This window comes from Plectropomus leopardus, chromosome 16 (assembly GCF_026936395.1).
Source record: "Plectropomus leopardus strain MGB_pleo_1.0 chromosome 16, ASM2693639v1, whole genome shotgun sequence".
NCBI lineage: Eukaryota > Metazoa > Chordata > Actinopteri > Perciformes > Serranidae > Plectropomus > Plectropomus leopardus.
In genome coordinates this window covers 12,256,606-12,270,370 of record NC_142191.1, presented here as the reverse complement: position 1 = coordinate 12,270,370, position 13,765 = coordinate 12,256,606, and the positions used below count along the sequence as shown (strand labels likewise).

The window sequence follows — 13,765 nt, the reverse complement described above, 5'->3', positions numbered from 1 at the left end:
TCACTTGTTCAAAATCATAATGAAAGTGGTAAAAGGTAACAAGAAAATGACCTAAAAGGGAGTTTAAAAGAGAGGAAAAGAGAGTGACATTTTTTTTTTAATTTGTCAAAAAAATTTACTTTTTTAAAAATCACTTTTTACAGTAGCTTTTTTTTTCTCTTTATGACACCGTGCTGACGATAGCTGAGGCCAGAGGCATTGAGTTTTTGGCTTGTCCATCTGTGCAGCACATTCTTGTGAACTTAATATCTCAACAACACCTTCAGGGAATTTCTTTAAATTTTGCACAAACATTCACTTTGACCCAACAGTGAGCTGATTAGATGTTGGTAGTCATAGATCAAAGGTCAAGGTCACTGTGACTTCATCAGTCTCATTCTTGGAATTACAGTATATTACAAGGACACCTTGAGGGAATTTCTTCAAATTTGGTGCAAAAAGAGGAGACTCAAAGATGTACTGATTAGAATTTGGTGTTCAAAGGACAGGGTCACTGTGAATGCCATGTCTGAAGATGGCCTTGAGGAAGTTACCATAAACAAATATGTTTAATTGTTTAGGGTAGGGGTTATATAGGGTGTCAGTGGAAAAAAAACCATAACAAAATCAATATATGTAGCCTGTGCGTGTTAGGTGATTGTGATGCAAGCAAACTCTTGCACAGACAAACCAAGAACAGCTCAGATGCAGGTGATGTTATGTTGAGGGGTTCGTAAATATTCTCTCCACTGAGGTTTTAGAAAGCACAAAAAAACCCTCAAACAGGACATCAAAAGACAGAACTGAAGACTCAAAAGAGCAGAGAGATCAGATAATAATGTCTGCTAACATGAGGTCTGCATTCGATTGAGGAAGGATCAGAATACCCTGAGTGTGTGTCTCCTCAGAGCTCTTAAGCCCTCAGAAAGGGCGTCATCACACACACAGAGGGGAAATGCACCAAGCTGCTCTCAATTCTTAATTAGGAGTCAGTCCCCACACACGGCACAACAGGTGATCTGAATAACCCTCCAATCAACTCAGGAGCATTGTGACATCCAGCTAAAATGAATTGGGGAAAAAAGAAAATGAAATCAAGGACCAAATAAGAGACTGCTACAGGGTAAAATGTAGCCCTTTAAAAATGGTGAAAATTGGCTTTATTTCTTTCCAAAACATGGGTAGAAGGAAATGAGTGAGAACAGAAGAAAAGACCAAAAAAATAGCAAGAAATTAGAAAATTGTACAAGAAAATTATCTGAAAATTTGTAGACAAAACAAGATTAAATAATAAAAAAATTAAATAATAAAAATAATAAATACTGACAAAAGGGATTAAAAACAAATTATAACATATAACATATATATAATATTAAAAACAATTATCTAACATAATTGCAAATATGTAAACTTAATTAATTAGCTATAAATATAGTTGTTATCTAGCTTATTTCATTTGTCCTTTGACATTTTTCCTTAACTTTTTTTTTGCTAAATATACAAATTTCTTGCAGTTTTGTCAAACATTTGCTCATTGCATTTTCCCCCATGTTTTTAAAAGAAATCACACCCATTTGCTTATGTTTCAAGCACAAGTAAAATGATGTAAGGGTTATACTAATAGATATCGCCTCGAAACATCCCCTGTTGATTACTTATTAAAACAATTATTTTTCTGTATTACAAGTTTAAGACATTTTATCCTTAAACAAAATGAGGTATCATCGAAATAAATAAATATGCAGCAACATACATTTCCAGAAAAAACATCTGAACATTTGAAAAGCAAGGTTAAATATTTTTGTTCATTTGTTGGCTCATTAGAGTGTATGGTTTTTACAGTGGGACTTTTGGATATCTCTTTTTATCCCTCCATACATCAGAAAATACAGCCATTAAAAACCATTAAAGAAAAAAACAATAAGGAAACCCCTCTATAAAAAACTTAAGAACTAGAAAACTTGGCATATATAAGTGCTACTGATGTGCAGAAGTCTTCTGGCTCAGATGAGGAAACCCTCATTTCGAGAAAATAGCCTAAATTAAATACATGTTAGGACAAAAATAAGACCCTAGGTAATAGGGTAAAAAATTTAAGGAATGAATTTCACCATGAAACATTCTCAGTTGTGTTATGATGTTAAGACAATTATTTTTTGTACAACAGGTTTTCTGAAATGTTATGTTTAAATAAACAAGAAAAAAAAATATGTTTAAGTTTCAGAACAGAAATATGAACTAAAATAAACACCACAATGTGAATTTCCAAAGTTCTCTTTCCACCAGTCTGAAGAAGACATGTTAAAGTTTTCACTATTGTTCTCCTGTAAAGTGAACTGATTACAAACTTGCAGATTTATTCTTCTGTATTATTATTACCTCTGCTCAACACATGCCTGCTATATTGACACAAACCTGCCAATAGGCTAAAGGCTGTGGAAACCCATGCGTGAAGTAATTTGAATGTAAGTAACACTTACTTACTGGATGCCACAGATAAGCAGTAGCGTGTTTACTGTGTGATAAGAGATATCTCTCGAGTAGTGGAGGAGGTGCTCAGATCTTAATTAAAGTAGCAATAATACAATGTAGAAATACAAGTAAAAGTCCTGCATTTGAAAAGTTACTTAAATAAAAATAGTAAAGTTTGAGCATTAAAATATAGTTCAAGTACCAAAAGTAAACAGTCATTAAACAACTGCCCATTTCAGAATAATATATCTTATTGTATTATCATTACTGAAGCACTGATGTACATCAGTGTTTGTGAATTTCCCTTTGAGGATCAGAACATCCTGTTCTAATCTATTACATCATCATTTATTTGTTTTTAATAATTTGTATTATTAATCTGCAAAAGCTATGAAATATATGAAGTGAAGTAAACAGGCATAATATTTCCCTCTGAGATTCAGTGGAGTATAAGTATAAAGTAGAAAAAAACTGAAATACTCAAGTACTCAATACTCCTCCTGCAGGGAGGAACTAGAACTGAAATTAAAAAGTAAGTGTCTGGGCTGTTTTAAATTAAATTTTAATTAACTGAATTTCACAAGACGAGTTGGGGTAATTTGTAATGTTTAAACTTGTCTTCTCAAATTCAGTCAACTTAAAACTTTAAGTTAAATAAATTGTTTGTGCTCTTGCAGAACTTGAACCTTTGTCTTTATATGAAATAGGGTCCTTTGTATCACATTTTGTATATATACAGTGTTTATTGTACAATCCATACATATTTACACAGTCCTCATATCTTCTCTGCCTGACTCTACACTGTGAGACAGCATTTATCGAAGGGTTGTTATAACTAATATAATTGAGTATTCTTTAGTCTGACTTGTTATATCAGAGGTGGGACAAAGTCTTTTTTGCAAATTATAAATCTCAAATCCCTGGTAAGTCTTATGTCCTGAGTCAAGACTGACAAGTCCAAAGTCAAGTCCTAAGCTTTGAGTTTCGAGTCCTAGAAGTATCATAATGTGCTCTCCACCAAATGTGATGCCATTTAAACAGCAGTGTAATAATATATAAATTTACAAAAAATTAATTAAAAAAAAATAGATTTTAAAAATTGTTTTAATATTAGTAGTGATAGTTTGTTAGAAGTATCTGCAACCCACACGTTTTGCATACTACAACCTGTTTTTGTAATTTGAGTTGTCAAATTTGTGACTCGAGTCTGATATAAGTCCACACCTCTGTTATAGTATAAGAACCCCTTATTATTTCAATAAAAAGTTTACACAACAGATTAAACTCATATTTGGCTAAAATTCAAAATGGATAAAATTGGATAATAGAGTGATCATAAATATGCAACAAGCACACACTGGATCATTCAGTAAAGTCTCACCTGATCTTCCTGCCATTTGCACGTTTCTCCTCTGTGAGTTCACAGATTACATATCATGTAAATGTACCTTTTATTTGGCTGAGTTGCTACAGTGTCAAGTGTCAAAGTATCAAACTAAAGGTACAAAATATAAGTACAAAATAAGGAAGAACTCTCTTCCTCTGTGATTAAATGAAAAATGTCCATGTCCCAAAAAGAACTCCAGAGTATAAAGTTTGTGTTTTAAAAAAATATGTAGCAGAAAATGAGTCCACAGTTTTGAGAATATCGAGCTTGGGTCTTAAAAATAGCAGACGAGAGGCCACTGTTGTTGACATTCAGTTCCCTCTGGACGATCTTTGTTGACAAAAACATCACTGGATGTCGTCATCATCGCCGTGTCCCAATGATCCTCGCTGCCAGGATTGTCTCTGTGCCCCAACCATTGTCATGGTAACAGCGGGTCAGGGTGACAGACGGGTTCGGAAAGAGCGTGGTCGGATCATCATGCTGACTTTGCGTAGGGAGTAGTAGTCAGAGTCTCTCCAGGAGTACCAAACGATCCCATCAGGACCCAGCGGCCCCCGACCTTTAGGGGTGTAATGGCCTCCCTGCAGGAACGGGAAGTAGTAAACACGCTCATATATTTAAAAGCATGAAATGAAGTCACGGCTGTCTGTCTGCACTCACCCTGTAGTAGACGCCATTAAGGTTGGCGTAGAAGCACTGGTTGTACCACCAGCCACCGTGGGAGATCTCAGCACAGATATTGCCGCTGTCTGGCGTGCTGAAGCCCTGCTTGTCGTGGTACCAGCCGAAAGAGTCCTGGACTGTCCCACTGAAGCCGGACACATGGAGACGGTACTGATGGTCCTCATCTTCAACACTAAACACACACGCACACACACACGAAGGGGAACAGTTGAGAAATTATGCAAGAGGCTGTGCATGTTTTGCAAAAAGTACATGTGTTTGCCAACTGTTTGGGTGCATTTGTAAGACACCGACCTAAAGCTCTGGTAGATTGCATGTTTATGCTTGTTGCTCCAGTCCTCCAGGTCGATGCGGAGGCTGTAGTCTCCCTGGGTGCTCAGGTCATGTATGTGGTTATTGCCCAGCCAGAACTCTGAGTGCAGGTCACCAAAACCGTCCCTGTAGTCCCTCCAGCTGCGATCAAAGCTCAATGAGCCGTCGACACGCCGCTGGATCACAGTCCAGCCGCCACCTGAGGCAAACACAAGGTATGGCACTGGAAGGTGAAGCATATGCCATGTCTAATGTGTTATATCACTTGTTGGCCAATTGAGGAATAAAGGTCAACTGCGCTACAGCCACCCTGCCACAGCCAGAAGAGTGTGTGCTTGTCACCACATGGACTGAAACTGGGAATTCAGCTAAAAAAAATAGCTTAGCCAATTGTGTGACTGTGTTTGTGACTCACCATCTGTGTCCATGTCACAATAGACCTCCACAGGCATGCCAGCCACTGATGGCACTACTGTGTAGAGACCTGATCTCCTCACTCCATTGTAGTAAATAGAAGCACAGTCTATGGGACAGTTTCTCACATGCGGCATCTCTGAGGGAAAATAATGTAAGACAAGAGTGAGGGCAAGTAAATCAACAAGTGGAGTTTGGTGCCCTCTGCTGGGATATTGTAGAACCTGTATGTTACTGGGAGGTACCTGGGTGCAGAGCTTCCTGAGCACTCATCAGCGGGTTGGGACGGACGACGTTGATCAAGCACCCAGGGCTTCGTTTTACGTTATCCATCATAAGTGTCAGATTATGGAGCTGGTTCTAAACAGAGATACAGTGAAACTATCAAAAGCAGCTCAGCACACATAGATTCTGAGGTTTTTGTTTCTATAACACTGAAAGTGAATTACTCATGATGGCTGTACCTGGAGGTCAAGGATCAGAGTGCCCTGTAGGTGCAGCAGAGTGGTGGCTTCGGCATAATGATGCTCCAACTCATGGAAACGATGCTCCAAGGAAATGTTCAGGTGGGTCCTTTCTTCAGTCTGTCAGTCATATTACATGAGCATGCACGCAGACAAACACAGATCTGTGTTAAAAACTTGTTAAAATGGTCTAAGAATACCTTAGATGTCTCTCTGTCACCTTTAATTCACACTATCTTTCAGACTGTAGGCTAGTTTTTTTTGCAAAACTCACATTAACCACAAAAAACACCAAACCAGAGAAACAGTATTCTTGCTTTACTTGCAAAAACAACCAATTCTCGCAAAAGTCTTCAAACTCTATAAAAAATTGTGTTTTTGTGTCAATACAGTGCACATAAACCATGACAACAACATAACAACACATAAAGCACTAATTACGCACTGATTGTAAAAAATGAAAAACACTCGCAGCTTTTGCTTTCTTTGTGTGCAGGGTTTACATTTTGCAATAAATTTGTCATAAATTTAGGAAATACATCAATCCATTTTTGTGTTGAAAAATAAATATTAGGCAAAAGTTTGCCTTCTTTGGGTCCCGCCAGAAGGGTCATCCACATCACATGTTTTACTAAGCTTGACAGCACATGTGTCAATGTGGACAGGCAACTGGCAATAAAGTGCAGCAATGTAAAGACCAGTGTTTACAGCTTTGCAAAAATTGCTATAAAAGTGTAATGCAGAAAACATGCATTCAGTTTGGCACACTTGGTACATGCATTAGCTACGAGTTTTAAGTTTCAGTTCTAGTGCTTCAAGAATCAGTGTTAAGCATTCAGAAAAAAATTGTATAGGACCAGCGTGTAGACTTTAATGACATCTAGTGGTGAGGTTGCAGATTGCAAACAACTGAATACCCCTCCCTCCCTTTCCAAGCATGTGCAAAAACTAATAGTGGCCTTCACTTCAATGTAAACAAACCCAACAGGTCCTCTCTAGAGGCAGTGTGAATGTTAGTTTGTTCTGGGCTACTGCAGAAATGTAGCAGTGCAATGTGGAGGGCTCAGTGGAACAGCACCCACTAGATATGAAGCACTCATTCTAAGCAAACAAAAACACAATAATTATTAGTTTCAGGTGATTATACACTCATGAAAATAAAGTTAGAAACCTTATATGCAATTTCAGCCAAAAGATCCCCCTAAATCCTACACATTGCACCTTTAAAAGATGCCAGGCCTAACTGACCGCTAGTACATTGCACTAGTCTATTTCTATGCACACATTAAAACTCAAACACGCAATGTCTCCTGGTGCTCATGAGACAAAAACAACCCCAAAACTGTCTTCAAAATCAGACACTTCAGCATGTGGTCTATTCTGAGCTTTGACATAGAGGATAACGCTAACTCCCATTACCACAAACCCTGGACCTCTTCACCCCCGCCCTGCTTTCGTGTAAAACACTGTCTCCACCGTCCACCTTTAGTCACTGACCCGTCCAGCAGCTGAGAGTCTGTGTTTGTATAGGCTCACTGCCTGAGACACACGCGGCAACACGTGGAAGAGTACGAGGCTAATCCTGTTAGTGGCTAAGGTCAAGGACATGCTGGGGGGGAGCCAACTTGATGACCAGGCACCACGTTACAGTGCAGAACTGAACACAACACATGTGTTTCCTGTACTGAGAAAGTTGACCCATTTTTTTTAAAATTAAAAGCAAAAGTACATAGGCAACTAAATCACATCTAATAAAATATTAATGCCTGTCTTTCAACCAAATGAAAAAATACAAAAAAAAAGTAATATATATTGAATGAAAAGTCTGGCTTTGAAAAGTTATATTTAATGTGAGACTCATAGGAACTGAATAAATTTACTTTCTAAATGAATAAAAACATGAGTTTTGTCACATCTCGTCTGTAAAATGGAGCAGTCACACTCACAACATCCGGTCAGCTCCAGTTGGACTAAAGTGAGCACTCAAAGCAGTTGAAAGGATTGTTGTTGATGTTTGACCTAGGTCTGCTAAGTCGATATGGAGCTCAAACCTGCAGCTCGAGGACTCTGATGCGGTGCCGGTGGTTCCTCAGCTCCTCCTGCATCTCAGAGATGGTCTCCTTAAGCGCCACTATTTGCTGCTTTCTCTCCTCGTTCTCGTGCAGCCAGTAGGAGACCTCGTCTGTGCAGCGAAACATATCTGGGCATTTCTGCTCGTCCAGCTGAGGCAGTGTGGCCACCAGCCGACACATCCCATCCTCCATCACCTGTTAGATGACAAATGAAGTTTAACTTTCAGACCTGCTGTTGCCCAACAGTGTCAGAGTATCCCCAACAGCCCAGCAGTGATTTTCCCTTTGGCAAATCAATAAAGTCTACATCTGTTAGATTCAGAGTTTAACTGCAGTGTGTTGGGTCCTGCCAATAGCAGTATTTTTATTTTCTTCACACCAAATATGCAGAGATGCCAAACATGTTATTTTTCCCCTAAATTTGTGCTGATATAACCACCTTGGATAATTACATTTTTTAAGCATGCCAAAAAAATGTTGGCATTGTACAGTTTTGCAAACCACAGCACATAATTATGCAGTTTAAAGGATATGTTGAAACTTAACATTTAAATAATGCTGTGGTATCAAGTGCAGTTGGGTTTAGGCAAAACACCACTTGGTTATGGTCAGGAAAAGATCATGTTTTAGATTAAAGTACTTGGTTTTGTGGTCACAGTCCTTGCTTGAAAAGGGTTAGGGTTAGGATTAGGCATATCTCAGTTAAAAACAACTGCTTTTGTGGGACTATCCACTCTGGAAACACAGTGAAGGGTCACTACCAAACACCCATTTTTTGTGTCTAAAAAGCTGTTGCAAATACAGCAATGGGTTATTACAACACACCTAAATCAAAACTAGTTTTGTAATTCTCAAACAGTGATCTGCAGCAGCTTTTACGCCATCTATTTCCTTATGACAAAGTCAGATCATACTGTATGTTATATCCCTTTAGAAATGATGATATGATACGTATGCGCAAACATAAGGCATCTGTGCTCTGCCGAAACTTACAATGCCAAAATTTTCCTCTGGCAACAAGGCTGAAATTGCATGAACCATAACAGCAGATTTTAGGGAGTTGATATAGCTACAGTAATTATATTATTCTGAATCATAGTTGATTGCTGTTTGTCATCGTTCTTCAGATTAAGTCTCAGCATTGAACAACTTTAGTAAGAACAAAGTATTAGATAGCCCAGAGATGTAAAAGTATCCAATATTTCACCCCCAAAAAATCCCCAAAAGAAGATACAGAAAATGATGTTGTTTGTTGTTGTTGTTTCTAAGGACTACTATCATTTGTCTCGTGACCATTTGAGGGGGGACCTGACCCTTAGCTTGGACTGTGCTAAACTAAACTAGATGCAACTTGAGCACATCAGTGCTGCTCTATTCCTCAGTATTAACATGTAGTGATGTAATATATAATAATACATTTGTCACAGGCGCCAATTTTCTGCAGAACATCTTCTGCCACTCTTGTATAATAAATTATGCATTTCTGGCAGAGCACGACATTCATTAAGATTTTATGTAAATGTAGTTGAAACATCACTCTGTGTGACTCTGGCAGACATCTCTGGAGTAAAAGTAGGAAACAGACGGCAGTAATACGGTAAGTCTCTCTCTGTCTCGCTCTGTAACATCCCTTTGGCTTGTATTCAGGATGTTTACAGTGTTTACCTGGTTAGTGTACTCCCCACACTGGGATCCCCCACCATTGCGCTGCGTGGTTGTGTTCAGGTCGTCTGCTTTGGCCTCTGGGAGCAACACTATCAGGATACAGAGAGCAGAGCACACGCTCCAGCCAGGAGGGTTGGTTAGGGACAGGAGAGACATTGCTGCCACTCAGTTAGTCTGTCCCTGCCTTGTCAGTGAGAGCGAGGATGGGACACGGGAGTGTGTACTGCACCATGTGAGGCTCTGCTGGCTCTCCCTACAAGGAGAGAAACCGAGAAAATCAGTGTATTATCCTCCCACAATAGAGTATTGTCTAATTCATTAAACCCTCAATGCCTCTTAGCACACAAAGTTCTTTCTCTCGCTCTCTCTCTCACACACACACACACACACACACACACACACACACACACACACACACAGACACTTGTCTCAGTACAACTAATAGGACATAAAAGGAGGAAAGTGAGATTAAGTCTATCACATTACTGTAGTTTATCCTCTGGTAACTCAATAGACACACACACACACAAGCTTGCACACGTCACCTGCTCTGAAAGCCAAACTGAGGTTTTGACTTAATCAAGCTTAATTAGAGCAGGGCTAACAGTTCATGTGTTCTAACTTGGTAACATTTTATCATAACCATTATCAGGGTAAATTAGTTAGAGTAAGGGATATAAAGATTAAATGGACCAGATATTCGATCTATGAACATTACTTGGATAGCAAAGTTGCAACTGACCTTGTCCAGTGCAGTCTGTAAGATTTAGGGGTATATATTGGCAGTAATATAATATAATATAATATAACATAATATAATATAATATAATATAATATAATATAATATAATATAATATAATATAATATAATATAATATAATAAAGTGTGTATAGTGTATAATATATGATGTATAGTGTGTCTTTAGTGTATAGGCCTCTGTATTTAATAATCGTTGTGTTTTCATTACCTTAGATTGAGCTGTTTATATCTACATAGGGGGTTTGCCATATTGCAACCGGCCATGTTTCTACAGTAGCCCAGAATGGACAAACCAAACACTGGCTCGAGAGATGGCCACTCCCATTGGTCACTGTAGTTAGCAGCGTGGTGCAACAGTGTGGTGCATATATAACATTATTTGGGTGGCCACCATGAAGTTGCAAATGAGCTTTATAACACTTAATTGCTTAACATAAAACTTAATATGAACATTATATGCACATTTCTTTTGAACACAGAAGACTTGAGTATCAAACACTTAATTTCCTGCATTCTGGTGATCTTTTATGCACACTTTTATTCCTTTTGTGCATCAATTTATGGTGTTAATGTCTTTAATGTTGTTCATATAAAAGTCCCCCGCTACTTCTATGTATTGTCAAATGCACGTGTTCTAAAATTTAAGGGGGATGTGTCCCCTATTTCCTTCCTGAAACCTATGATTATTTGAATGGCTGTTATAAAGCTGCAATTGATGACATAAGCCTCTAAAATATCCAAACCAGTAATTAACCAATAACAATTATCATTTCATTGTTTTTTTACATTAAAAATAACTTAAGTTGAATTATCAGTGTACTGCTAATTAATAATGTTATTTTAAAGTGTTTTTTTTAGTTACTGTCCTCTAATAGCTAACGTTGTAAATGGTGATGTACTCACCCCAGTTACAGAACATCTTCTCCCCCACTCCCGGCCCATTTCAGGCTGAGGGGTTCTTTCCATTTTCTTCTAATCCTTCTCTGTATCTCCTCCTGTATCGCTCTCTCTTGCTCACTCTGTGTGCTTCATGCTCACTCTTCTTTTCCTCACTCTCTCTTCCCCTCTCTCTCCCTCTCAGTGTAGACATCTTAGTCCCATAATCCACCTCTAAGAGGATTCACCACCAGTAAGGGATAGAGGGAGGCAGACAAATGGAAAGGCAATAATAAAATTATTGGGTAAAGGGACAAAATGCTACAAAATGTGTGTGTGTTTTTTTTTTAATCTACCAGTAATATACATTTCTTTCATGAAACAACTTTAGTACCAAAAAACTTTACATCAAATGTGGTGGCAGTGTGTACTCAATTGTATTTCATGGTTTTAATGCCTTTATTACATTTTACTGAATATGGTGAGGAATAATCAAATTATGTTATCAGATCACAGAAACAGAGAGATTTGCAGATTTTTAAACACAGAAAATAAGAAAATAGAATCAGACTGTTTAATCAAATTGGAATAAAATGCACATAAATATATGCATCAGCAAAGCTGCAACACATTCCTGCACCTACAGTGAACAAACATCACCTGCAGGCACAGTAATCCCGCTCAGAGCGAGTGGTAATGAGGGCTGATGTGAGTGGGAGTACGAGGGGTGTTGATCCTATTACAACAGCCAAGCCACTCTTTACATCTTCATGCTCTTGACTATGGCTCTGCATATATCGCCTCCTTTTTTATAAGAAATGCTATTTAAAGTCCAAATATTTGTTCTAAATATGTTATTACACAACTGTTATAAAGGTTTAAATATACTGTTAAAAACCTTTCCAAGACCAGCTTTCTGCACTCTGACTGTACTAAATCAATTCAAAACTCTTCCTGAGGGAACTCTGTCACACTTAAAGAAGTCCTGAGGAGAGAAAAGTCTTAGCAGCCATCAGTCCTGCTATAAAAAATGACTCTGTACATCACACAGAAGACCGGGCAGCGTTTCAACTTGAGAAACTGCGTGTGTAAGGCCACATGGTGGCACCATGTAACAACTGAATTAGCTGCTGGCTTTTACTGTAGCGATAATGAGCTTCCCTACAAGAGGAGGCGCTGATTTCTAACAGATGACAATGTAGCCTTTAAAGAGCAGAATGAATGCAGAGAAGTCTGCTAACCTGATGGTTTGTTGGATCTAAATGTTGTCATGAATACTTGTATGAAGATGTATGATTCACATGTGGATAATCAAAGTCCCTCAGTGACTCCACTGTGTCTTAATGTTAAGGTACTGCACAGCAAGACCACACAGATGTTTGGACTACAATGATAGACACGGCTAAATGATGTGTGAAATGTGCTTTATAAGAAGAACGACGTTTTTGGCATGTCTTGTCCATGTTCGCGTTTTACCAAGAGCTTCTCAGATCCAATTTTAGTTGTTATTTAACCCATATTTTAAATTAAACTGTGGCTCCTCCAGTTCTTTTTATTATTCATCAAAATGAAGACTGACAAGAGTAAACGTTTTTTTTTTTTAATCAGGATCCCAACAGAGACAGGGTATGTCTCGGGTATGTAAAGAAAGAAGTCTTTCACTCTTTTCTTTATTTTACCTGGTGTGCTGCTTCACAGGATTATAGAACGAGAGAGAATTTTACTAAATTGAATACTTGACATTAATAAAGTGAATTGAAGTGAATGAAAGTGTTGTGAAGCAGACTTTCAAGGTCACCAAGGTAGTGGACAAAACTCAACAAAGAAATAATGATCAATTTGAGCCCATATTACTGCAAAACACCATGGGGTTTTAATTAACTCACTCACTGATTTTCAGTGGCAAATTTTTGTGTTTGATAAATTGCTTTAAAGATTTCACAGTGTACAGTCTCTGCATCGACTGCAGAGAAAGACTCAGTACAGACATCTGCTCAAGGATTTATAACTGCTGCTGATGTTGTGTTAAAAGTTTAGGTGTAATCAGAAAGCAGTGTAAAGAACATTAAAAAAAAACTCTTAGACAGCTTTAAAGCAAAATTATATCACTTTTGCTAAATAGTGGCCCCTGTAGCTATACAACTGGCAACTACAATACAATCACATCTTGAATTCATGACAATAGGCAATACATCACTTTCCTGTTGTGAGAACGACCTTGTCCCTTTCGGAAGTAAACAATCGCTTTAAAAGTTCTGGTGCCACATTGAAAAAGTGGTGGCTACATGCCTAAAAGCTGCACAATTTTAACAGTAAACAATTAAAGAAAAAGCAGTTTCCAATTCCCTTTACCTTCCCAAAGAGTGAGGAACAGTTAAAGAGAAAAATAAGAGATTTGTGGTTTCAAGGCACTCTCTATACGGGGTTTCACCCAGATGGGCGTGGTGGATGGACTTAGCAGTGTACACTTCATTGTGCTGAGCATGTTCATACAGGATTTGATAACTTGCGTGCACCTTTTTAAGAAAGAAGTCTCCTCAAGGTTTATGTTTTGGGCTAGGGCAATTAGGTGTATTAAATTTATGAGAAAATGGCCCTAACTCTCACTTGATTTATTACTTCAGTAAGCATTTTTCTAATGAGTTTATGGCCTCAATTACTAGTTTAAAGTCTTCTTC

General features: G+C 38.1%; 1 protein-coding gene across 1 annotated transcript; it reads right to left on the bottom strand.

The window, feature by feature from the left end:
* Positions 1-3,163: 3,163 nt before the first annotated feature.
* On the bottom strand, positions 3,164-11,266 carry LOC121955101 (techylectin-5B). Its single transcript, XM_042502902.2, has 9 exons — positions 11,115-11,266; positions 9,453-9,705; positions 7,767-7,982; positions 5,716-5,835; positions 5,497-5,611; positions 5,253-5,390; positions 4,820-5,036; positions 4,502-4,697; positions 3,164-4,422 (listed from the first exon to the last, which is right to left on the bottom strand). The coding sequence occupies exons 2-9, from the start codon at positions 9,606-9,608 to the stop codon at positions 4,276-4,278; spliced, it is 1,305 nt and encodes a 434-aa protein (XP_042358836.1). The 5' UTR covers positions 9,609-9,705; positions 11,115-11,266; the 3' UTR covers positions 3,164-4,275.
* Positions 11,267-13,765: the final 2,499 nt, after the last annotated feature.

Coding starts and splice junctions, on each gene's coding strand:
- LOC121955101 (XM_042502902.2), bottom strand. CDS start 9,608: ATGTCTCTCCTGTCCCTAACCAACCCTCCTGGCTGGAGCGTGTGCTCT. Junction 5,612..5,715: donor CTCTGATCCTTGACCTCCAG/GTACAGCCATCA, acceptor ATCTCTGTTTAG/AACCAGCTCCATAATCTGAC. Junction 5,037..5,252: donor TTGTGACATGGACACAGATG/GTGAGTCACAAA, acceptor TGTTTGCCTCAG/GTGGCGGCTGGACTGTGATC.